Below are 23,435 nucleotides of genomic sequence, written 5' to 3'. Positions count from 1 at the left end.
AGCTGTACACTGTGCCTTGATAACATTATTCCTAGAAGTAGGGTCCGATTCCACATGTAAGCCAATGATATTCTGTTCTACCTGTCAATCATCACCACCTCCTTCAACTTATTCTCTGTCTCCATGCTTTCAGAAATCTTATCTTGAGATTTCAGTTTGACAGTGCTTGTATATTCCTTCCATCTTTACCCCAACATTAGGGACCATGGTCCCATGCTGTCCAATTCCTTCTGTAAACTTCTCTGCCCCTTCACTTCATTCGTCTCTGAAGATATTTCTTGAAATCCAGCTCTCTAATAAAGTTTTTGCTCGTGCCTGCTACTTTGTTTTGCCTAACTGCCCCTTTTTCCCATTTTATATAGAAATTAGGAACAATTGGTCCTTTGAGACATTCACAATGATCACAAATAATCATTCAACTCTATACTCTACTCCCTGCTTTCTCCCCAGTTCCTTACACTTCTGAGATAGCTTGGAGTGTTTTTATATATTGAATGTGGAGTCTAAGCACAAGCTTTTGTTGGTCTTCTATGTTTGTGTGCTTAATAAGTGTATTTTGTGATTTAATTCACTAAAGCAAAATTAGATATCATCAGTGTTTAGCTTTGCATCTACTTCTAAATTACTGATCAAACTTCAAATTTCAGAAATGAAAAGCATTCTTGTTAGAAGTGCAAACATTGTGCAGTCGCTATTGTCAATTGAAAGTTGTAACTTCTGCTGAAAAGGAATTACACAAACCACAAACACTTAATCAAACCTTTTCAATTTAAGGCAGTTAATCACTGAAGGATTTCTACCTGCTATGTCCTTAGTTTGGTTCAGGTTATGAACTTTACATTTTATCACCCGTTTCAAGAGAGCATCACTGTGACTGCCTCCTAACAGCAACCTAGTTCACATGTACATCTCCTGTATGCTGGTTCAATTCCCAAAACCCATGAAATAAGCAAGTTCAAAGTTCACTGTTGCTTTTAAGTGCAAGAGCTTCAAGAGATGCATCAGAAGTAGAAGCAAGTGTAAGCCATGTGATCCCTTGAGTCTTCCATGCCTTTCAGTGCTATCATGGTTGGTCCTCTGTCTCAACTCCACTTTCCACTTCTGCTGTCCGTCATTTCTCAAGAAACCAAACCTCTGGCTTTCTCAGCCTTAAATATATTTAATAATGAAATATTTTAAAATATTTAAGGTAAAGAATTCCAAAGACTCCTAACTCTCCTTATGTAGGTCTTAAATGAATAATTCATTATCTTGAGGCTCATCCCCCATGTTTTACATTCCCCAGACACAGCTTCCATGTCTCTACTATGTCGAGTCTTTTTGGAAGCTTGTATGTTTCAGTGGAAGCACCTTTCATTCTCAGACAGTATACAACCCATTTAATGGTCGGTCATGGTAAGACAACCCGTCTATTCCAAGAGCCAGCCAATGAGCTTTTGATACACTGACTGCTATGCAAGTATATCCTTCCTCGAATATGGAGATCAAAACTGTGTACAGTATTCAAGATGTGGTCTTACCAAGAGCCTTTCTTGTCATAAGGCTTCATTCTTGTTTTTTGCAGTAGAAGCCAACATGCCATTCGCCTTCCTAATTGTTTGCTATATCTGCATTCTAACCTTGTGAGCCTTGTATGAGTTGAGAGTGTGGTGCTGGAAAACCACAGCAGATCAGGCAGCGTCGGAAGAGCAGGAGAATCGATGTTTCGGGCATAAGCCCTTCGTCAGGAATGTGGGCTGGGGGGGGCTGAGAGATAAATGGGTGGGGGGTGGGGTTGGGGGGAAGGAAGCGGAGAATAAAATAGAGAGAAAGTGGGGGAGAAGATGAAAGGTTGGATAGGAGGGTGGAGCGGATAGATGGGAAAGGTGATGGACAGGTCAAGAGGGCAGTACCTTGGGACTGGGATAATGTTGAGGGTGGGGATAAATGAGGAAACTGGTGAAATCCACATTGATCCTGTGTGGTTGCAGGGTCTCACAGCAGAATATGAGGTGTTCTTCCTCCATGTGTCACAAGGGTTTGGTGATGGATGAGGCCCAGGGGCTGCGTGTCCTTGGCGGAGTGGGAAGAGGAGTTGAAGTGTTCAGACACTGGATGGTGGGGTTGGTATGTGTGGGTGTCCCAGAGATTAGATTAGATTACTTACAGTGTGGAAACAGGCCCTTCGGCCCAACAAGTCCACACCGACCCGCCGAAGCGTAACCCACCCATACCCCTACATTTACCCCTTTACCTAACACTACGGGCAATTTAGCATGGCCAATTCACCTGACTTGCACATCTTTGGAGTGTGGGAGGAAACCGGAGCACCCGGAGGAAACCCACGCAGACACGGGGAGAACGTGCAAACTCCACACAGTCAGTCGCCTGAGGCGGGATATGAACCCGGGTCTCTGGCGCTGCGAGGCAGCAGTGCTAACCACTGTGCCACCGTGCCGCCCACGATGTTCTGTGAAACGATCCGCAAGATCATGTCCTGTCTCCCCAATGTAGAGGAGACCACATCAGGTGCAACTGCTACAGTAGATGACATTGGTGGAGGTACAGTTGAATTTCTGTCAGATGTTGAAAGATCCTTTGGGGTTTTGGATGAACGTGAAGGGTGGGTGCAGGTTTTGCACTTTCTGTGGTCGCAGGGGAAGGTGCCAGATGTAAGGCGTGGGCTGGTAGGGGTCATGGGTCTGATGAGGGAGTCGCGGAGGGAATGGTCTCTCCAGAACGCTGATAGGGGTAGGAACAGAAGTATATTTCAGGTGGTGGGGTCAGTTTGTAGATGGTGGAGGGTGGAAGGTGAGTACCAGGGGGGTTCTGCCCTTGGAAGGGGTGGGGTTCAAGAGCAGATGTGTGGGAAGTGGAGCACATGTGCTAGAGGGTATTGTCAACCAGATGGGAGGAGCAGGGGGAGTTGCAGTCTGGTCCATCTGGGATTTTCTAAGGTGGAATTGGTCATCCTGGGAACAGATGAGGCGAAGGAATTGGGAATAAGGAATGGTGTTTTTACAGGAGGTATGGTGGACACCACTCTGTCAAATCTGATCTGCAGTCCTCACTTTCTCCTTCCTTTTGTGAATACATCCGTAGTTTAATACACTTTCAAAAAAAGTGGATAACAAACTACAAGCAGCTATACACAGAAATGTCTTACTTATGACATAAGTAGCAGGACATAATTGGTTTGATGCTTCTTGTTGCTTACTGTATGCCAATTCATGTCTTTCTAGATATTCCTCCTCCGGCATCACCTCTATCTGTTCACGATCGATTCACCTCGCCCTCTGCAGGGAGTGCTAAAAGGAGACTCTTTGGTGATGACAGTGCGTTGGATGCCCATGTCAATATTGCTCAGAATAATGTTAGCCAATCACCTGGACTAAGGATCATCCAGACACAAAGTATAACCAACGAAAACATTACCCTGTCTCCTGGGCAAACTGTTGTAACCATGGCAACAGCTACTGTAACAGCTACCAACGGTCAAACGCTAACTATACCTGTACAAGGTTAGTCTCTGTGTATCTACATTATTTCTGCTTGATCTGCAATTTTGACTACACCAACAGGAAATGGAAAGAACATTTCAATGATGCTGAGATGATAAAAAATTTCCAAAGAGAATCTCAGTACCTATGTTATTGAAGTGGAATTTTGTTTGCTGTTTATTTTTCAGGTATTGCAAATGAAACTGGGGGCATCACGTTCATCCCAGTCCACATGAATGTATCCCAGCAATCACAGGTTGCAGAAGAAACTGTACAAGTCCCACTCTCTGCCCAGACTTTAATCAATTCTTCATCCAAACAGTTGGGAATTGGAACAGTGCGGGAGCCTCAGGTACCAATCAATAAACCAAAGAAGACTGGCTCATTGGCATTATTTTTCCGAAAGGTGAGTTTCCAAATCCAATGCTATTTACTGCAATTTTGTTATAGATGGGATTCTACCTTAAAGGTATTCCAGATCTGCACACTGAAATAGGAGCATGAGACTGAGCTTGGTGGACTTGCATTTCCAGTTCTGAGTTCCAACTTGTGCGTGGGTGCTCCTGCACCACAGACTGCACCCTGGGAAACTTGTGCTTTGAAAGTCAAAATCAGCTGAAAACCAGAAGGGCCAAAGACTGGGTGTGTACTGAAGAATTTTGCATATAGATTCTTCACCCACAACGAAAGGTTGCAATGTACAAGTTACTATCATTTTCACACAAATGCCCTGAATTGTTATTCTGTTGAAATGTAGAAAATGGGAGCAGGAGTAAGCTAATTGGCCCTGTTCTGCCGTTCAGTATGATCATGGCTGATGTTTCAACTCAATAGCTTGTTCCTGCTTTGACCCTAATTTCTTAATTAACAATTTGCAATTTTGTCTTAAGACTCAGCCAAGAGTTACAGAGAATATCTAATTGGGCAAAGACCTAGTGCAAAACTAACAACTGGAATCTTGCTACAGCTGCACTGACTTTAACCTAGGTGCCTCAGTCCCTTTGCCATAGAGACTTAAACAAAAATGAAAACTCCAATATAAGCCCTATAAATTTATATGTCTAGCAATATTGATATATTTTAATGAAATTTGCTTAGTCTTTTCTGGCATTTTAGTATTGAGGCTGTGCCCTACAATTCCATAGCTACATAAATATTCCTCACTCACTGGTCCTCAGCTTATGGTTCCTTTGCTAAGCTAATATAAAACTAAGGTCCGTTGTTCCCATAGCCCTTTACTTTGTTCTGCTTCAAATATTTATCAACTTGTCCCTTAAAAGATCTAGTACTCCCTACCTACATGGCAAGCTCCATCAGAGCTCTGTGAAGAAATTACTCTTAATCTTCTTGGTAATTTTAATTGATGACCTTTTGTGATTAACCTTGCAACCAAAACAAAGTTTATTTTTTCAAATCTTCCTGTTGGATTGCTGTATCCTCTTAAAAATGCCTATTAAAGCCCCCTTGCTCTCTTCAGTGGAAATAGCCCTATTAAGTTTGACATAATCACCCTTTGCTATCGCCCTAAAACCATGGGAGTGTTGGGGGGTCCTCACGTCCCACCTAATCCTTCTGCCACTTAGGTTGAATCTATGACTCTGTTTTTTGAATTCTCTGCCAAGGGACACCGGTTCCTTCTGTCTACTCTATCTCTACCCCATACAATTTTGTATACCTCAGCCATGTCTCCCCTGAGCCGCCTCTGTTCCAAGGAAAGCAACCCAACCTCTCCAACCTAACATTGTAGCTACAGCTCTCCAGCCTTGGCAATATGGTAGTAAATCTTCTCTGCAGTCTCTCCATAACAATTACATCCTTCCTCTCAAGGGATGACCAGAACTCTGTACACTACTACAATTGTGGCGTCACCAGTGTCTTATACAGTTTCCTCATTATATTCCTACTAACCCATCGATAGAGTTCCAGTTGGAGTGTCATGCTTCTAGGAATTCTTGTGCCTGTCTTTCAAGTTCATTACCTGCTGGTTTAGTGTATTGGTGAATTTGAGGGCTACCATGATGCCAAGAGGTCTGGGTAGTCTGGCAGTCATTTCTGAGATGACTTTGATGTTGGGGATCACCACAGGAAATGACATCACCAACCCAAGGAAACCTAAACATATAAATAAAAAGCGGGTCATACCACCAGTTGTTCACCGGAGGCTCACCGATGATGTTACCTAGTATGGTGATGAAACATCTGAAGACGAATCTTCCAGCTCAGCAAGCAAACTTATATCCTCAATTCACATTTCTTTCTCTGAGCCTCAGTCTTAATCATATTAAGTTGCATTTGATACCTGATTCTCTGTTCTACTAGGCAAGCCATTAAATAGCTATCACGTCAATATTGTTTTTTGAGGAGTGAAATGTTTACTTTCTATTTCTCTGTCGTCTTTAATATCCAGAAATATAAACATATTTTCGTTCCAGGTATATCATCTAGCCAGTGTCCGTCTGCGTGACTTGTGTCTAAAACTGGATGTGTCTGCAGAGCTTCGAAGGAAGATTTGGACTTGCTTTGAGTATTCTTTGGTGCATTGTTCTGATCTGATGACTGACAGGCACCTTGATCAGCTCCTCCTCTGTGCTGTCTACATAATGGCGAAGGTAAGATGTTTGCTCACTACTTTGCTGAAATGCCAAGCTACTCGCTGGTTATTGAACCAGGTTTGCTGGAGATACATCTTGGGCTTTTGGAAAATCTGTGACGTTATGGTGTTCCATAAAATTTCACCAATGTTCTTCTGTGCCCCACGCAACCATCAGAGACCATTTTATCAGTCATCTGTCCAATTATGATTGTCTCTGAATGTATTACATCTCCGTCTAACTCACTCTGTAGCAAATTTGCAGATATCATGAAACATACTAAAACAGTGTTTTCTTTTACTTTGTATCATTGTTTCAAGCTGGAGTTTGTCATAAAGCTGGTCCTTTTTTCTAAAAGCTTTTTTTCTCAAGGTTACTGTGTCCTTGGCTTTTCTTAGAGGGGTCGTAAACAGCTCCCGGTTCCAATTACACTGGTTTGGTGCAGAGGTAAAAGGGTACTGAGAGGCCTTTTTGTTTATGTGTAAGCAGATAAGCCTTCAGGCCAAAGTGGTCATGTTTTAGAAGTGACCTGTATAATGAAAGGGGAGTGGTCAACTCTCTAGCTGAGCAGTTCAGCCCTGAACTAGATAGTTCAGCAGTGGACTGTGTGAACAGGCTACAAAACTCTCTCTCCTTCTGCCTTCTAACTTCAACCTGTCAGCATTTGTTCCATTTTTGCTGTCTTTTAAGGGGGTTTGCTTATTAGTTACAGCATAATTAGGACTAGTTTGAATAGACTGAGTTCTTTAGGGGTTCTTTATTCTGTTCTTTGTGTTTCATTGTGTAATTTAGTGAAGACATTTTTGTCTGTTTTAAAACCTGGTAGTCAACCTAGCTAACTTACTGAGGGTAATTTTCACTGTACACTTATCAAATCAAATTGCAAAATTATGGTCTGGGCTGCCTGCTTAAGGTTTTGAGTGGTCTGGCCTAGTCCATAACAGATTGGGGGTGGTTTGCGGGATTTTAAACAGCGAGTGGTAGGTGCTAGTCTCTTTATTTTGGGTGTTGGTTTGGTTGGTAGACAAAGCTTGGGATAGTAATGGCTCTTTCAGTCGCCAGAAACTTTCTGGAAGTGGATACGGTGACTTTGGAAGTTTTGCAAAACGTGAATAAGACCAAGCTGCAGGAGTTAGCAGACCAGCTGGGATTGGACCTGCCTGCGTCTGTGAGGAAAGGAGAGATAATTACAGCGGTAGCTCAGCATTTAAACTTGCTGGAGAAACCATCAGAATCTATAGAGATGGCAGGAATTCAATTGCAAATGAAACAGCTTGAGTTAGAGGCGAGAGATAAGGAAAGGGCAGCAAAAATGAAACTGTTTAAGTTATGATTAAAAGCAGAAGAGAGGGAGAAAGAGTAAAAGAAGAGAGCAGCAGAACAGAGAAAAAGAGAGCGTTTGAACTTCAAAAACTGACCCTTAAAAAGGAAAGTCAGCTTAAAAGGCTGGAGATAAAGGTGGAAGGTAACCTTAGCGAGGAAGTAGTGTGAACTCATGTTGAAGAAGTAAGAGTTAAAATGGCAAGGTTAGCAGCTGAAGTGGCTGATGATTATGAGCTCCATAAAACACGGTTTGGCTTCACAAATCAATTTCAGTTCATGAGGGATAGAAATTGGGGCAAAGAGAAATCCTCATGTGGAAAGGGAGAGATCGCTCTCAGTGAAGATCATAAGCATAACTTACTACAGGGTAAAAAAGTAACACTTGAGGGGGACAAAAAAAGTTTAAAAGCTCAGATGTTTTCATTGTAATAAAGTGGGCCACATAAAATCAGTGTTCGTCGGCTAGAAGAAAGCCAGATGTTGGAAAACCGGACAAGCCTGGGAGTTTTGTTGGACTGGTAACGGGAAGCACAAGGGAAGTTAGACAACTGCCTCAGAGTGTACAAGATGATTAGAGATTGGTTAAGGAGGAAGTGCCAGATCTGCTTAAAAAATGTACATGCAAGGGTAAAGTTTATTCACATAGGCCAGGAATAGCAAGTAAAGAGGTTACAATATTAAGGGACACCGGATCCTCTGTCCGTAATGTTGAAGGATGAGGAGATATGTACTCCTGAGGAACTGTTGCCAGAAAAGGTGATGGTAACAGGAATTCATGGTGAGACAAAAAGCACTCAATTATGTAAAGTGAGGCTAGAGAGCCCAGAGAAGAGTGGAGAATTTGTGGTAGGAGTATTGGACAAACTCTCAGCTCTGGGAATGCAGTTTATCCTTGCAAGTGATATCGCTCATTCACCGGTAGACATGCTGCCTACTTTAGTTGAAAAGCCAGTGGAGACTGAAGAACTGAAGTATGTTTATCCAGGAATTTTCCCAGATTGTGTGATCACGGCATGGACAGGTTGGACCGAAGGGTCTGTTTCCATGCTGTACATCTCTATGACAAGATCACAGACACACAGTTGATGCAAGAGAGTTCAAAAGGCACAAATAAGGAAACTGATGTAGCTTTATAAGGGACCTTTTTTGATCAGATAAGTGGGGCAGAGCAGGAGCAACGAGGTAAACATGCAAGTGTTTTTAGCTCTGCGAGACTATTTGAGTTACAGCAGAAAATTGAGAAGTTAAAACAGTTATATCAAAAGGCATTTACAAAGGAGAAGGGTGAATGCATCCCTGTGTGTTATTACTTAACAAATATACAATAGGTGCAGGAGTAGAGTAAAAACAATGACTGCAGATGCTGGAAACCAGATTCTGGATTAGTGGTGCTGGAAGAGCACAGCAGTTCAGGCAGCATCCAAGGAGCAGCCTTTCATCAGGAATAAAGGCAGAGAGCCTGAAGCGTGGAGAGATAAGCTAGAGGAGGGTGGGGGTGGGGAGAAAGTAGCATAGAGTACAATAGGTGAGTGGGGGAGGGGATGAAGGTGATAGGTCAGGGAGGAGAGGGTGGAAAAGGAGATAGGCAGGTAGGACAAGTCCAGACAAGTCATGAAGACAGTGCTGAGCTGGAAGTTTGGAACTAGGGTGAGGTGGGGGAAGGGGAAATGAGGAAACTGTTGAAGTCCACATTGATGCCCTGGGGTTGAAGTGTTCCGAGGCGGAAGATGAGGCATTCTTCTTCCAGGCGTCTGGTGGTGAGGGAGCGGCGGTGAAGGAGGCCCAGGACCTCCATGTCCTCGGCAGAATGGGAGGGGGAGTTGAAATGTTGGGCCACAGGGCGGTGTGGTTGATTGGTGCGGGTGTCCCGGAGATGTTCCCTAAAGCGCTCCCCAATGTAGAGGAGACCGCATCGGGAGCAACGGATACAATAAATGATATTAGTGGATGTACAGGTAAATTTGATGGATGTGGAAGGTTCCTTTAGGGCCTTGGATAGAGATGTGGGCACAGGATTTACAGTTCCTGCGGAGGCAGGGGAAGGTGCCAGGATGGGAGGGTGGGTTGTAGGGGGGCATGGACCTGACCAGGTAGTCTCGGAGAGAACGGTCTTTGCGGAAGGCAGAAAGGGGTGGGGAGGGAAATATATCCCTGGTGGTGGGGTCTTTTTGGAGGTGGCGGAAATGTCGGCGGATGATTTGGTTTATGCGAAGGTTGGTAGGGTGGAAAGTGAGCACCAGGGGTGTTCTGTCCTTGTTACGGTTGGAGGGGTGGGGTCTGAGGGCGGAGGTGCGGGATGTGGAGAGATGCGTTGGAGGGCATCTTTAACCACGTGGGAAGGGAAATTGTGGTCTCTAAAGAAGGAGGCCATCTGGTGTGTTCTATGATAGAACTGGTCCTCCTGGGAGCAGATACGGCAGAGGCAGAGGAATTGGGAATACGGGATGGCATTTTTGCAAGAGATAGGGAGGGAAGAGGTGTAATCCAGGTAGCTGTGGGAGTCGGTGGGTTTGTAAAAAATGTCAGTGTCAAGTCGGTCGTCATTAATGGAGATGGAGAGGTCCAGGAAGGGGAGGAAGGTGTCAGAGATGGTCCAGGTAAATTTAAGGTCAGGGTGGAATGTGTTGGTGAAGTTGATGAATTGCTCAACCTCCTTGCGGGAGCACGAGGTGGCGCCAATGCAGTCATCAGTGAAGTGGAGGAAGAGGTGGGGAGTGGTGCCAGTGTAATTACGGAACTGTTCTACGTTGCCAACAAAGAGACAGGCATAGCTGGGGCTCATACGTGTGCCCATGGATACCCCTTTGGTCTGGAGGAAGTGGGAGAATCCGAAGGAGAAATTGTTAAGGGTGAGGACCAGTTCGGCCAAACGAATGAGTGTGTCGGTGGAAGGGTACTGTTGGGGACGTTTGGAGAGGAAAAAACTGAGGACTTGGAGGACCTGGTCATGGCGGATGGAGGTGTAGAGGGATTGGATATCCATGGTGAAGATGAGGCGTTGGGGGCCGGGGAAACGGAAGTCTTGGAGGAGGTGTAGGGCGTGGGAGGTGTCTCGAACGTATGTGGGAAATTCCTGGACTAAGGGGGATAGGACAGTGTCGAGGTAGGTAGAGATGAGTTCAGTGGGGCAGGAGCATGCTGAGACAAAGCGTCAGCCAGGGTGGTCAGGCTTGTGGATCTTGGGAATGAGGTAGAACCGGGCAGTGTGGGGTTCCCGGACTATGAGGTTGGAAACTGTGGGTGGGAGATCTCCTGAGGTGATGAGGTTCTGTATGGTCTGGGTGATGATGGGGGTGGAGTCATGGTCGAGGGGGCAGTAGGAAGAGGTGTCCTCGAGTTGGCATTTGGCTTCAGCGGTGTAAAGGTCTGTGCGCCAGATTACCACTTCGCCCCCTTTATCCGCTGGCTTGATGGTGAGGTTGGGATTGGAGGGCTGCGCATCGCGAGGGTGAGAGGTTGGAGCGGGGGGGAGGGGTTGTGGTAGACAGGTTGAGGCGGTTAATGTCCCGGCGGCAGTGGGAAATGAAGAGGTCGAGGGCAGGTAATAGGCCAGTGCGGGGTGTCCAGGTGGATGCAGTGAGTTGGAGGTGGATGAAGGGGTCCTCGGAAGGTGGGCGGGGGTCCTGATTGTGAAAGTAAGCTCTGAGGCGGCGGAAGAAATGTTCGATGTCATGGCGTGTATTAAATTCATTGATGCGTGGACGGAGGGGGATGAAAGTGAGTCCTTTGCTGAGGACTGATCGTTCATCCTCAGTGAGGGGGAGGTCTGGAGGGATGGTGAAAACTCAGCAAGGCTGGGAACTAGGTTCTGGTGTGAGTGTGGAGCTGGGAATGGGGGTGGAACCTGTAACTGGAGTGGGTGTGGTGGCCATTTGGCCCTTTGAACCAGCACCACCATTCATTATGATCATGGCAGATCATCCACAATCAGTATCCTGTTCCTGCCTTATCCCCATAACACTTGATTCGACTATCTCTAAGAGCTCTATCCATCTCTTTCTTGAAAATATCCAGAGACTTGGCCTCCACTGCCTTCTGGGGCAGAGCATTTCATATGTCCATCACTCTGAGTGAAGAAGTTTCTCCTCAACTGTGTTATAAATGGTCTATCCCTTATTTTTAAACTGTGTCCTCTGGTTCTGGGCTCACCCATCAGCGGAAACATGCTTTCTCCCTCCAGAGTGTCCAATCCATTAATAATCTTATATGTCTCAATCAGATCCCTTCTCATCCTTCTAAACTCGAGTGTATACAAGCCCAGTTGCTCCAATATTTCAACATATGATATGACACGCAGACAACAAGCAACATGAATTCGACTGGGACAACACTACTATCATAGGGCAAGCCAGACAGAGAACAGCCAGGGAATTCCTAGAGGCATGGCATTCATCCACAAACTCCATCAACAAACACATCGACCTGGACCCAATATACCAACCACTACAGCGGACAGCTGAAACTGACAACCGGAAGCGGCAAGGACAGACCACTATAAACACCGGAGGAAACATCAAAGAAGCGCTTCGCAGGAGGCTCCCAAGCACTGATGATGTCACCTAGCCAGGGGACGAAACGTTTGCAACAAAAACTTCCAGCTCGGCGAACAGAACCACAACAACAAGCACCCAAGCTACAAATCTTCGCACAAACTTTGAATCCTCCTCACATTTCACCCTGCCACCCAGCTTTGTGTCATCAGCAAATTTGCTGATATTACTATTAATACCTTCATCTATATCATTAATGAATATTGTAAACAGCTGCAGTCCCAGCACCAAACCTTGCGGTACCCCAATGGTCACCGCCTGCCATTCTGAAAGGGACCCGTTTATCACTACTCTTTGTTTCCTGTCAGCCAGCCAATTTTCAATCCAAGTCAGTATTTTGCCCCTAATACCATCTGCCCTAATTTTGCTCACTAATCTCCTATGTGGGACTTTATCAAAGGCTTTCTGAAGTCCAGGTACATTACATCCACTGGATCTCCCTTGTCCATCTTCATAGTTACATCCTCAAAAAAATCCAGAAGATTAGTCAAGCACGATTTCCCCTTCATAAATCCATGCTAACTCTGACCTATCCTGTTACCACTATCCAAATGAGTCGTAATTTCATCTTTTATAATTGACTCCAGCATCTTTCCCACCACTGAGGTCAGGCTAACCGGTTTATAATTCCTTGTTTTCTCTCTCCCTCCTTCCCTTCTTGAAAAGTGGAACAACATTAGCCATCCTCCAATCCACAGTAACTGATCCTGAATCTATGGAACATTGGAAAATAAATATTAGTGCGTCCACGATTTCTAGAACCATCTCTTTCTGTACCCTGGGATGTAGACCATCAGGCCCCGGGAACTTATCAGCCTTCAGACCTAACAGTCTCTCCAACACCATTTCCTGCCTAATACAAATTCCCTTCAGTTCATCCATTACCCTAAGTCCTTCAGCCACTTTTACATCTGGGAGATTGCTTGTGTCTTCCCTAGTGAAGACAGATCCAAAGTACCTATTCAACTCTTCTGCCGTTTCCTTGTTCCCCGTAATAAATTCACCAGTTTCTGTCTTCAAAAGCCCAATTTTAGTCTTAATCTTTTTTTTTCACATACCTAAAAAAAACTTTTACTATCCTCATTTATATTTTTGGCCAGTTTGCCTTCGTACCTCATTTTTTTATCTGCATATTGCCTTTTTAGTTATCCTCTGTTGCTCTTTAAAAGTTTACCAGTCCTCTGGCTTCCCCCTCACCTTGGCTATGTTACACTTCTCTTTTACCTTTATACAGTCCTTAATTTCCCTCATCAGCCACGGCCTCCCCTGCCTCCCCTTAGATCTTTCTTCCTCTTTGGAATGAACTGATCCTGCACCTTCTGCATTATATTCAGAAATACCTGCCATTGTTGTTCCACTGCCATCCCTGCTAGGATATTGAACTTTGGCCAGCTCCTCCCACATAACTCCATAGTTCCCTTTGTTCAACTGCAATACTGACATTTCGATTCTCCCTTCTCCCTCTCAAATTGCAGATTAAAACTTATCATATTATGGTCACTACCTTCTAATGGCTCCTTTACTTCGAGGTCCCTGATCAAATCTGTTACGTTACACAACACCAGATCCAGAATTGCCTTCTCCCTGGTAGGCTCCATACAAACTGTTCTAAGAATCCATCTCGGAGGCACTCCACCAACTCCCTTTCTTGGGGTCCAGTACCATCCTGATTCTCCCAATCTACCTGCATGTTGAAATCCTTTGCGACAGGCCGATTTCAACTCCTTATTCAAGTTACACCCTACATCCAGACTACTGTTTGGGGGCCTGTAGATAATTCCCATTAAGGTTCTTCTACCCTTAGAATTTCTCAGCTCTATCCATACTGACTCTATATCTCCTGATTCTGTGTCCCCCCTCGCAAGGGACTGAATATCATTCCTCACCAATAGGGCCACACCACCCCCTCTGCCCATCAGTTTGTCCTTTCGATAGCGCATAAAGCCTTGAACAGAGAAAACTCGATTATCCGAAAATCGGATTATTCGAAGGAGATCTCGAGGTCCCGATGGAAGCATTACATCAAAGATGGGTTTCCAGCAGTGATCGCTTCTTCTGTTGACAGTGATTAAACAGACACTGTCTCCAAATGACTGACCTCCCGCCCTCCCTCTCCCCACAGTTTCCCTAGAGCTCTACAGAGGGGTGTACCCTAACCCCCCCCCCCCCCCCCCCCCGCTTTCAAGGAATAACCTCTCCAACATTGTCATGTGCAGGGCAAACATGAACCTGTCAAAACTTTGCAGCACAATGTTGTGTGTGTCTGTGCGCTATTGAGAGACTTATCCCAGAAAGGTAGGAGCAGTCTTGTTCGTGTACAGTCCGGATGTCCCGGAGATGGGACGGGGCGTGCAGGGTTGGACCAGGTTGGGAGCAGGGAGCGGGGTTGGACCGGGTGGGGGGTGTTTGGTATGCTGTGTGCTGCTGCAGTCTCCTGAACAGGTAGCAGACTTTAAAACTCCGAGCCCCAGAGGAAAGGCATTTAATCGATTTTCTGAATAACCGATTATCGGAACGAAATAGTGCCTGCCCATCACATTCAGATAATCGAATTTTCACTGTATTCATTTCCCAGGCCCTGTCTACTTGAAGCCACGTCTCAGTTATCCCCATAACATTGTACTTGCCAATTTCTAACTAAGCCTCTAACTCAACCGCCTTATATCTTATGTTTCGTGCATTCATATATAATACTTTTAATTTGTTACTCCCCCACCCTTCCTATCAATCCCTATTTCACTTGACCATGCTGTATGATCCCTTCCTGAGTTTTCTGCTCTGTTGATTCTGTTGTCTTTGTTAACTTCTCTTATTCTCACTTTCCCTTTAACTTCCTTCTTAAATTTCCAGTTTGTCCTCTCCCCCCGCTACTTAGTTTAAACACACCTGTGTTGCAGTGGCAAGCGTGCCTGCCAGAATGCTGGTCTCCCACCTATTAAGATGCAACATGTACCTCTTGTATAATTTACCCTTACCATAAAACATACCCCACTGATTCAAGAATTTAAATCCTTGCTTCCTGCACCTATTCCTCAGCCACACATTCAAGTGCATTATCTCCCTGTTCCTGCCCTCTCCAGCCCAAGGGACTGGAAGCAAACCAGAGATAACCACCCTGGAAGTCCTACTTTTCAGCCGCCTTCCAAGTTCTCTGAAGACCTGCTGTAGAATGTCCCCCCTCCTCTTCCCGACGTCATTTGTGCTGACAGGCACCACCTCTGGCTCTTCACCTTCGCCCTTGAGGATTCCCTGCACTTTGTCAGTGACGTCCTGGATCCTGGCATCAGGAAGACAACGCACCATCCTCAAATCCCGCCTGTTGCCGCAGAAGCCCCTTTCAGGCCCTCTCACTATGGAGTCCCTTATCACCACGACTCTGCATGATGTCTGACTCCTCGGCTCTGCCACCGTGCCAGTTTTTGCGTGGCAAGCCTGTCCGCCTGTCGGACTGGCAGTGTCATCTGCCTCAACAGTTTCCAAGAGAGTCAACCTGTTCACGAGAGGTACTTCCCCCAGGGTTTCTTGTACTTGAATCATCTCTTCCTTCCTCATCGTCATCTCCCTTCTCTCTTCTAGTATGCTCGGTGTAATGACCTCGCTGAAGGTCCTATCCAGAAAATTCTCATTCTCTCGGATGAGCCTGAAGTCATCTAGTTCTTTGATCAGTGCTGCAACATGCTCATTCAGAAGCCGAATGTGTGTACACTTTGCACAGCTGTAGGAGTCAGAGATACCATCAGTGTCCCTGACCTCCCATATCATGCACACAGTGCACTAAATCAGTTTGGCAGTCATGTCTTCACTCTCTTCAACTGTGGCGTAATCTCCTCACTCAGCCACTTTGCCGAAGACTCCTGAGCCAAAGACACTCACCTTTCGCACCAGGCACTTCCCTCGACCCCTTTTTTTTGCTGCGAGTCTGTGGACTCTTTAATTAGGTTAGAGGAGGACGGTTGGAAGGAGGCCCTACTGTGGAGGACCTGGGGCCTAGTACAAACCTACATAAATAGCATTCACTAACCTTCTCAACAGCCTCTGTGCTCCAACCTTGCTTCCACCCAACTCTTGCCGCGCTCTGCTGCAAAAACGACCATTGGCTTCGAGGTAAATACTTAAATAGCACTCACTAATCTTCCCAACAACGTCTATGCTCCGACCTTGCTTCCACCCAGCTCCCGCCGCTCGCTGCTGCAAATAATGTCTTAATGACGAAATGGAGACCGTCACACATTGAAGCAGATAAGAAATGGGCAGAGATTCATTAAATTGTTTTGCCAGTAAGAAAGGGGGAGCTGCAAGTAGTGCATGAGTTATCACTTTGAGGTCATTTAGGGATGAAGAAAACACAGGCTTAAGTACAAAGACATTTTTACTGGCCTGGACTACACAAGGATGTAGTTGAATTTTGCCAGACGTGTCATGCATGTCAGCTAATCAGAAAACCACAGGCAGTAATAAAACCTGCATCTTTAATATCTATTCCAGCATTTGAGGAACCTTTTACAAGAGTCTTGATTGATTGTGTAGGTCCCCTACTTCAAACAAGAAGTGGGAATAGGTATTTATTAACAATAATGGATGTATTGACTAGATTTCCAGAGGCAATCCCATTATGCAAAATTACAGTTAAAAGGGTGTAGAAGAAGTACTTAATTTTTTTTACTACATACGGACTACCAACAGAGATCCAGTCAGATCAAGGATCAAACTTCACATCCGAACTATTCAAGGAGGTTATGGATAACTTGGGAATAAAGCAATTCAAATCTACTGCGTACCATCTACAATCACAGGGAGCACTAGAGAGAGATGGCATCAAACACTAAAGACCATGTTGAGGGCTTATGGTCAGGTTTATTCAGATGATTGGGATAAGGGAGTTCTGTTTGTACATTTTGTGATCAGAAATGCACCAAACGAATCGACCAGATTCAGTCCATTTGAATTAAATCTTTGGGCATGAAGTAAGAAGACTGTTAAAATTGATTAAGGAGGAATTAATAAGTCAGAATTCAGAAACCACCCATTTGGACTTTGTGTCAAATTTTAGAGAATGATTAAATAGAGCTGGAGAGTTGGCTAGACAGCATTTAAAAGTATCACAGCATACAGTGAAACAGGAAGTGGATAAGAAATCACAAATTCCAATTTTGCAATTGGGGACAAGGTGTTACTTCCTATAACAGGTGAGCCTTTAAAAGTAAGGTTTAGTGGACCTTATCAAATAGAAGTAAAACTGAGTGAGGTGAACTGCTTGATAAGGACTCCAGACAGGAAGAAATCTGTGTGTCATGTGAATATGCTCAAAAGGTATTTTGACAGGGAAGGAAAGCAAGAGGAGAAGGTGTTAAAGATTACAGCACAGAACAAAGAACCAAGTTCAGAGGATTCTGAATTGATCATTCCTCAAATCAAATTGGTCAATGAGGAAGTTGTCAAAAATTGGGATAAATTATTGAGTTGCCTTCTACAAGAAAATCAAAATGAGCTGAAAGAGTTATTACTATCACATCAGGGGATATGTGGAAATAATCTGGAAGTGCTAACCTAATTGTACATGATGTAGAGATAGGAGCTGCTGTTGATTAAGCAACATCCTTATAGGCATAACTCTTTAAAGTTGGCACAGGTTCAGCAGGAGATAGCGCGGATGTTCCAAGATGGCATAATTGAAGTGAGTTACAGTGACTGGAGCTCACCCATAGTCATGGTGCCAAAACCAGATGGTACCCAGCAGTTATGTGTGGACTATCACAAAGTCAACGCCATTACAAAGACTGATACATATCCAATTCCATGGTTGGAGGACTATGTTGAAAAAGTGGGACAAGCAACTTGCATTTCTAAGTTGGACTTGCTCAGAAGCTACTGGCAAGTACCTTTGTCAGACAGAGCAAAGGTAATTTCGGCTTTGGTAATGCCAAGTGGACTACATCAGTCCAAAGCTGAAAATGTGTTGCTGGAAAAGCGCAGCAGGTCAGACAGCATCCAAGGAACGTCGATTCTCCTGTTCCTTGGATGCTGCCTGACCTGCGCTTTTCCAGCAACACATTTTCAGCTCTGATCTCCAGCATCTGCAGTCCTCACTTTCTGCTCCTATATCAGTTCAAAGTCATGCCATTTGGTATGAAAAACACTCCAGCCACATTTCAGAAACTAATTAATAAGGTCATTACTGGGTTACCCAATTGTGTTGTTTACATTGATGAGCTGGTGACTTTTAGTCACTGATGGAAGGAACATTTACCGGACTTGTTTGATCGACTTTGGAAGGCAGGTTTGGTGGTAAACCGAGCTAGCTAAAAGTGAATTTGCCAAAGCCTAGGTCACTGCTGGGCCATGTTATTGGACATGGACAAATGGCCCCACGGGATGCAAAAACGAAAGTAATTGGGGAATTTCCCACTCCGTCAATGAAAAGGCCAGTACTACGGTTCCTGGGATTGAATGGATTTTACTGAAAGTTTGTGCCGAACGTTAGCAATTTGGCACTCACCAAATTGTTAAAAAAGGGCAAGACGTTTCAGTGGACTGTCAAAAGGCATTTCACAGCCTAAAAACTGTTAACCAGTGCCCCAATATTGACCATACCTGATTACATAAAGTCTGTCCAGGTGGTTTTCGATGCTAATGATGTGGGTATCGGTGCGGTGCTCCTGCAGGAGGATGATGAGGGAATGAAAGACCCATCTGGTATTTTTCCAGTAAGTAGAACATTCATCAACAGAAATATTCAGTGGTGGAGAAAGAGACTTTTACGCTTGCTGTTGGCATTACAACATTTCAGTGTTTATATTACCAGCAATGCATCTGCATCATATACACTGACATTTGTGGAAAAATTTGCAGACAAAAGTGCCAAACTGTTGCAATGGAGGTTGTTGTTGCAGCCATTCAATTTCACAAACATGGGTTCGCCACATGTTTGCATGTGTATAGTTAGTATAGCGTATATGTTTTAGACTACTAACCAGTTTGTTTTTGAAGGGTTTTAAAAATGAAGCCACCTTTTTGATATTGATGGGTTTTTTTAAGGGGGTCCCTTTTTTTCTAAAAGCTGTTTCTATTCTCAAGGATATCGTGTCCTTGGTATTTTTTCAGAGGGGTCATAAATCCCTCCTGGCTCTGAGGTGACTAGTTTGATACAGAGATGAAAAAGGATTTGGAGAGGCCTTTTGTCGATATGTAATCAGGTGAGACTTCAGGCCAAAATGGTCATGTTTTAGAAGTGACCTGTATAATGAAAGAGCAGTGGTCAACTTTCTAGCTGAGCTTTTCAGCCCTGAACTAGATAGAAGTTCAGCAGTGGACTGTGGGAACAGGCTGCAAAAATTCTCCTTCTGCCCTTATAACATTGATCTGTCAGCATTTGTTCCATTTTTACTATCTTTTAAGGCGGTTTGCTTATTGGGAGTGTTGTGTATATTCAGAACAGCATAATTAAGATGAGTTTGAATAGACTGAGTTCTTTAGGGATTCTTTATTCTGGTCTTTGTGTTTCATTGTGTAATTTTGTGAATATATTTTTGTCTGTTTTAAAACCTGGTAGTCAACCTAGCTAACTGGATAATTTTCACTGTACATTTACCAAAACAAATTGCAAAGTAATGGTCTGGGCTGCCTGCTTAAGAATATTTTGAGTGGTCTGGCCTAGTCCATAACAAGTTCTATAAAGACACCATGATGGTATGACAGGACAGCAAAGCTTTTAGATTCTTACTTCCTGGGACAAACCTTCAAGGTGAAACTGTACCAGTATTTTAAAAACAAGAGGCTGAATTGATCTAGCTTCTTGGAAATGATTGGGAGCTAATGTAGAAAAATAGAGAGAGAACATTTCGGGACAGCTGCTAGTCACCAAACAAATTTCCCAGGAATAGCTTGGTAATAGAACAGGACCCATTGGCTGATGCTGGCCATCCAGTTGAGGGTTAAGAAGGCCGTTAACCGCAACTGTGCACAGCAGTTGCTATTTTATAAAAGGTGCAGAGTCTGTGCGCTTGAGTAGCTACACCTGCAGTGAGGGAAGAAGTCAGCAGGAAGTAATTGTTGCCTGTAACTGACAGGAAAGGAAGAGGTGTTGTGTTTTCAAACAAGAAGACTGCATCAGAAGGAAGTGCAATATGAAGGGCTTGCTGTACGCTGGGGCTTCTCTGGAGATGAGTACCTTGAAGCTTTTTCCCCCAAGAATTCTTGTAACCAGGTCATGAAAAGTTTTGAAGGGAGTTGAGGGTTGAAGGTTTAGGGTTGAAGGCTACAGATGTAAAAAAAAAATTGCCTTCTCCACTAATAAAAGGAAATTGGGAGAGCTGAAGGTGTAGTGGTATTGTCATTAGACTATTAATCCAGATAATGTTCTGGGCACCTGGGTTCATATCCCAGATGGTGGAATTTGAGTTCAGTAAAGAAACTGGAATTAAGAATCGAATGATGACCGTGAAACCATTGTTGATTGTCATGAAAACCCCTCTGGTTCACTAATGTCTTTAGGGAAGGAAATCCTCCATCCTCACCTGATCTGACCTATGTGACTCCAGACCCACGCAATGTGGTTGACTCTTCACTGCCTTCTGGGAAATTAGAGATGGGAAATAGCTAGAAGCTATTGCTGTGAGTAAATTTTTAAAAGTAGAATGGAACCTCTGGAAAAAGGGAAGGACTTACAGCAGGCAGAGGGATACCAGCAGCCCAATGTAATGCTGGCCGAGACACTTGAATTGCACAAACAGCCATTGAGCAAATTTGAAGAAGGTGCTACAGGCAATGCCTGAGCTTTCAAGACCTTTCGGAGCACTAAAATGTTAAGCGAAGGCATCTGTCAAAACAAACGGTCATTAATCTCAATACACACTGCAGGAGAAGTTAAGGCCGTAGTGATGTGGAAATAAGGATGACAGTTATTCACAACACTTTTTTTTCTAAAGATCAGCTGTGAATATTCTGAGATATCTCAATCTGGTTACATAGCAGAGGATTGTGTAAGGTTTCAGACCAAGTCAAACCCAGTAGGATGTCTGCTTAAATGTCACATCAGGATTTGTCAGCTTCATGTGTGATGGCTCACACGCATGTGGCCAATGAGGCTCCCTTAGAGTATGTAGGTGTCCTTATCAACAGTACGGGGGTTCCACCTCCTGAATGTACAAGATACATATGATCATCACAAAAATGTCCACTAAGTTGCTCGAAAGCTAACTTTCCATCCTGAAACATTGTCAACAACCTCAGTTATTCAGTTCACTGCACAAGAAAGCCTTCGTGGATCATCCTGGATGATGAAAAGCACCCACTGAGGGCTTGACTGCATCCCCAGTGCAGATTATAGAACATCAAATAGTACAGCACAGAATTGTGTCCTTAAGCTCACAACATTGTGCCAAACATGATACCAAATTAAACTAATCCCTCTGCCTGCCTTTGGTCCATATCCCTCCATTCCTTGCATATTCATGTGCTTGTCTAAAAGTCCCTTAAATGCCCCTATTGTATCTGACTCCTTCAGTATCCTTGACAGCAGCTACAGAGAAGATTCACAATGATGTGGCCTAGGGTGGAGCAGTTTATCTGTGAAGTGAGGCTGGATAAGTTTGGGTTTTTTTCTTTAGAAAAGAGAAGGCTGAGAGGAGACCTAATTGAAATGTATGAGATTGAGGGGCATGGAAAGGACGGATAGAAAGCAGTTCTTCCCCTTCATTGAAAGGTCGTTAACAAGGGGACATATTTGTAAAGTTGAAAGGCAGGAGGCATAGAAGGAATCTGAGGAAGCCATTTTTCCCTAGAGTGGTGGGGGTCTGGGTATTTGAGGTGAGAAACAACCTTTAAAAAGAAGAAACTGAAAGAATTACAGATGCTGTAAATCAGAAAGAAATACAAAAGTTGTTTGAACAGTTAGCAGGTCTGGCAGCATCTGTGAAGAGAACTCAGTTAACATTTCAGGTCCAGTAATCCTTCCTCAGACCCAGAACCTTACAGATCAGAATGGGGTCCCCTAAGTTCATTGCTCATTCCATTCCAGATGAATTCTAGGAAAATATCAAATTAGATACTTCCAATAAAGCCTTTGGCCCCGCACCATTGGCGAAGGTGATTGCCTAGTGGTATTATCACTAGACTATTAATTCAGAAACTCATCTCATTTTCTGGGACCTGAATCCCGTGGCAGGATTCGAACCCAGGGTGGAACTTGAATTCAAGAGAAAAAATATCTAGAATTAAGAATCTACTAATGACGATGAAATCAGTTTTGGAAAAAACCCATGTAATTCACCAATGTCCTACAGGAAAGGAAATCTGTCATTCTCACCTGGTCTGGTTTATATATGACACAGCCAATGTGGATGACTCTTAGTTGCTCTCTGAAATGACCTAGCAAGCCATTCAGTTGTACCAATCACTACAAAGTCTGGTCGGATCACTGACATCTCCTAGGCACCGGAAAAGACAACAGTAGAAACAGCCCTGTCAACCCCGCAAAGTGCTCCTTACTAACCTCTGGGAGCTAGTGCCAAAATTGGGATAGTTGTTTCACAGATTTGTCAAACAACAGCCTGACATTGTCTGTAAGGTATGATTTCATGAGTATGACTATATTCCAAATACCACCATCATCATCCCCGGATACATCATGTTCCACCGGCAGGACAGACCCAGTCGAGGTAATGGCACTTGGTATATAGTCAGGAGAGAGTTGTCCTGGGAGTCCTCAACATTGACTCCTAACCCCATTAAGTGGCTTCTGGTTAAATATGGGCAAGAAAACTTCCTGCTGATTACCACATAGTGTCCTCCCTCAGCTGATAAATCGATGCTCCCCCATGTTGAACAACACTTGGAGGAAGCACTGAGGATGGCATGGGCACAAAACATACTTTGGGTGGGGGATTTCAACATCCACCACCAAGAGTGGCTCAGCGGTCGAGACTGTAGAATGCTGTTGCTAGACAGGATCTGTGGCAGGTGGTGAGGGAACCAACGAGGGAAAAATATTTTATAGCATCCTTAGCAATCTGCTCACTGCATGCGCATCTGTCCATGACAGTATCGGTAAGAGCAATCACTACACAGTATTTGTGGAGATGAGGTCAGGCCTTCACATTGAGAACCTCCATCATGTTGTGTGGCACTATCACTGTGCTAAATGGACAGACTTCGAATGGATCTAGCAACTAAAGACTGGGCATCCATGAAGTGCTGTGAGCCAAAATAGCAGCTGAATTGTACTCCAGCACAACAGCAACTTCAGCGCCCAGCATATCAACCACGCAACCATCATCATCAAGCCAGGGGATTAAGTCTGATTCAATGGACAGTGCATAGGGCACGCCAGGAACAGCACGAGGCATACCTAAAAATGAGGTGTCAACCTGTTGAAGCTACCAAATAGGACTACTTGTATATTAAACAGTATAAGCAGCAAGTAATAGACAGAGGTAAGCGATCCCACAACCAACAAATTAGATCTAAGCTCAGCAATCCTGTCACTTCCAGTCATG

General features: G+C 44.3%; 1 protein-coding gene across 6 annotated transcripts in view; it reads left to right on the top strand.

Annotated features, from left to right (window-relative positions):
* The window catches only part of rbl1 (retinoblastoma-like 1 (p107)), a 101,153-nt gene that overhangs the window by 50,843 nt on the left and 26,875 nt on the right, over nt 1-23,435 (top strand). For all 6 annotated transcript variants that reach the window (XM_087994666.1, XM_087994664.1, XM_087994667.1 and 3 more), the window contains 3 exons: nt 3,222-3,500; nt 3,668-3,885; nt 5,912-6,088. In XM_087994666.1, the coding sequence (XP_087850792.1) occupies nt 3,222-3,500; nt 3,668-3,885; nt 5,912-6,088 (674 nt within the window). The remainder of the gene's footprint in view (nt 1-3,221; nt 3,501-3,667; nt 3,886-5,911; nt 6,089-23,435) is intronic.

Source organism: Chiloscyllium plagiosum, unplaced genomic scaffold (assembly GCF_037043375.1).
Source record: "Chiloscyllium plagiosum isolate Xiang-an unplaced genomic scaffold, Cpla_swu_hap1 HiC_scaffold_15, whole genome shotgun sequence".
In the NCBI taxonomy this organism is placed as follows: Eukaryota; Metazoa; Chordata; class Chondrichthyes; order Orectolobiformes; family Hemiscylliidae; genus Chiloscyllium; species Chiloscyllium plagiosum.
The sequence above is the reverse complement of the archived record's forward strand: the minus strand, read 5'-3'. Positions and strand labels throughout refer to the sequence as shown.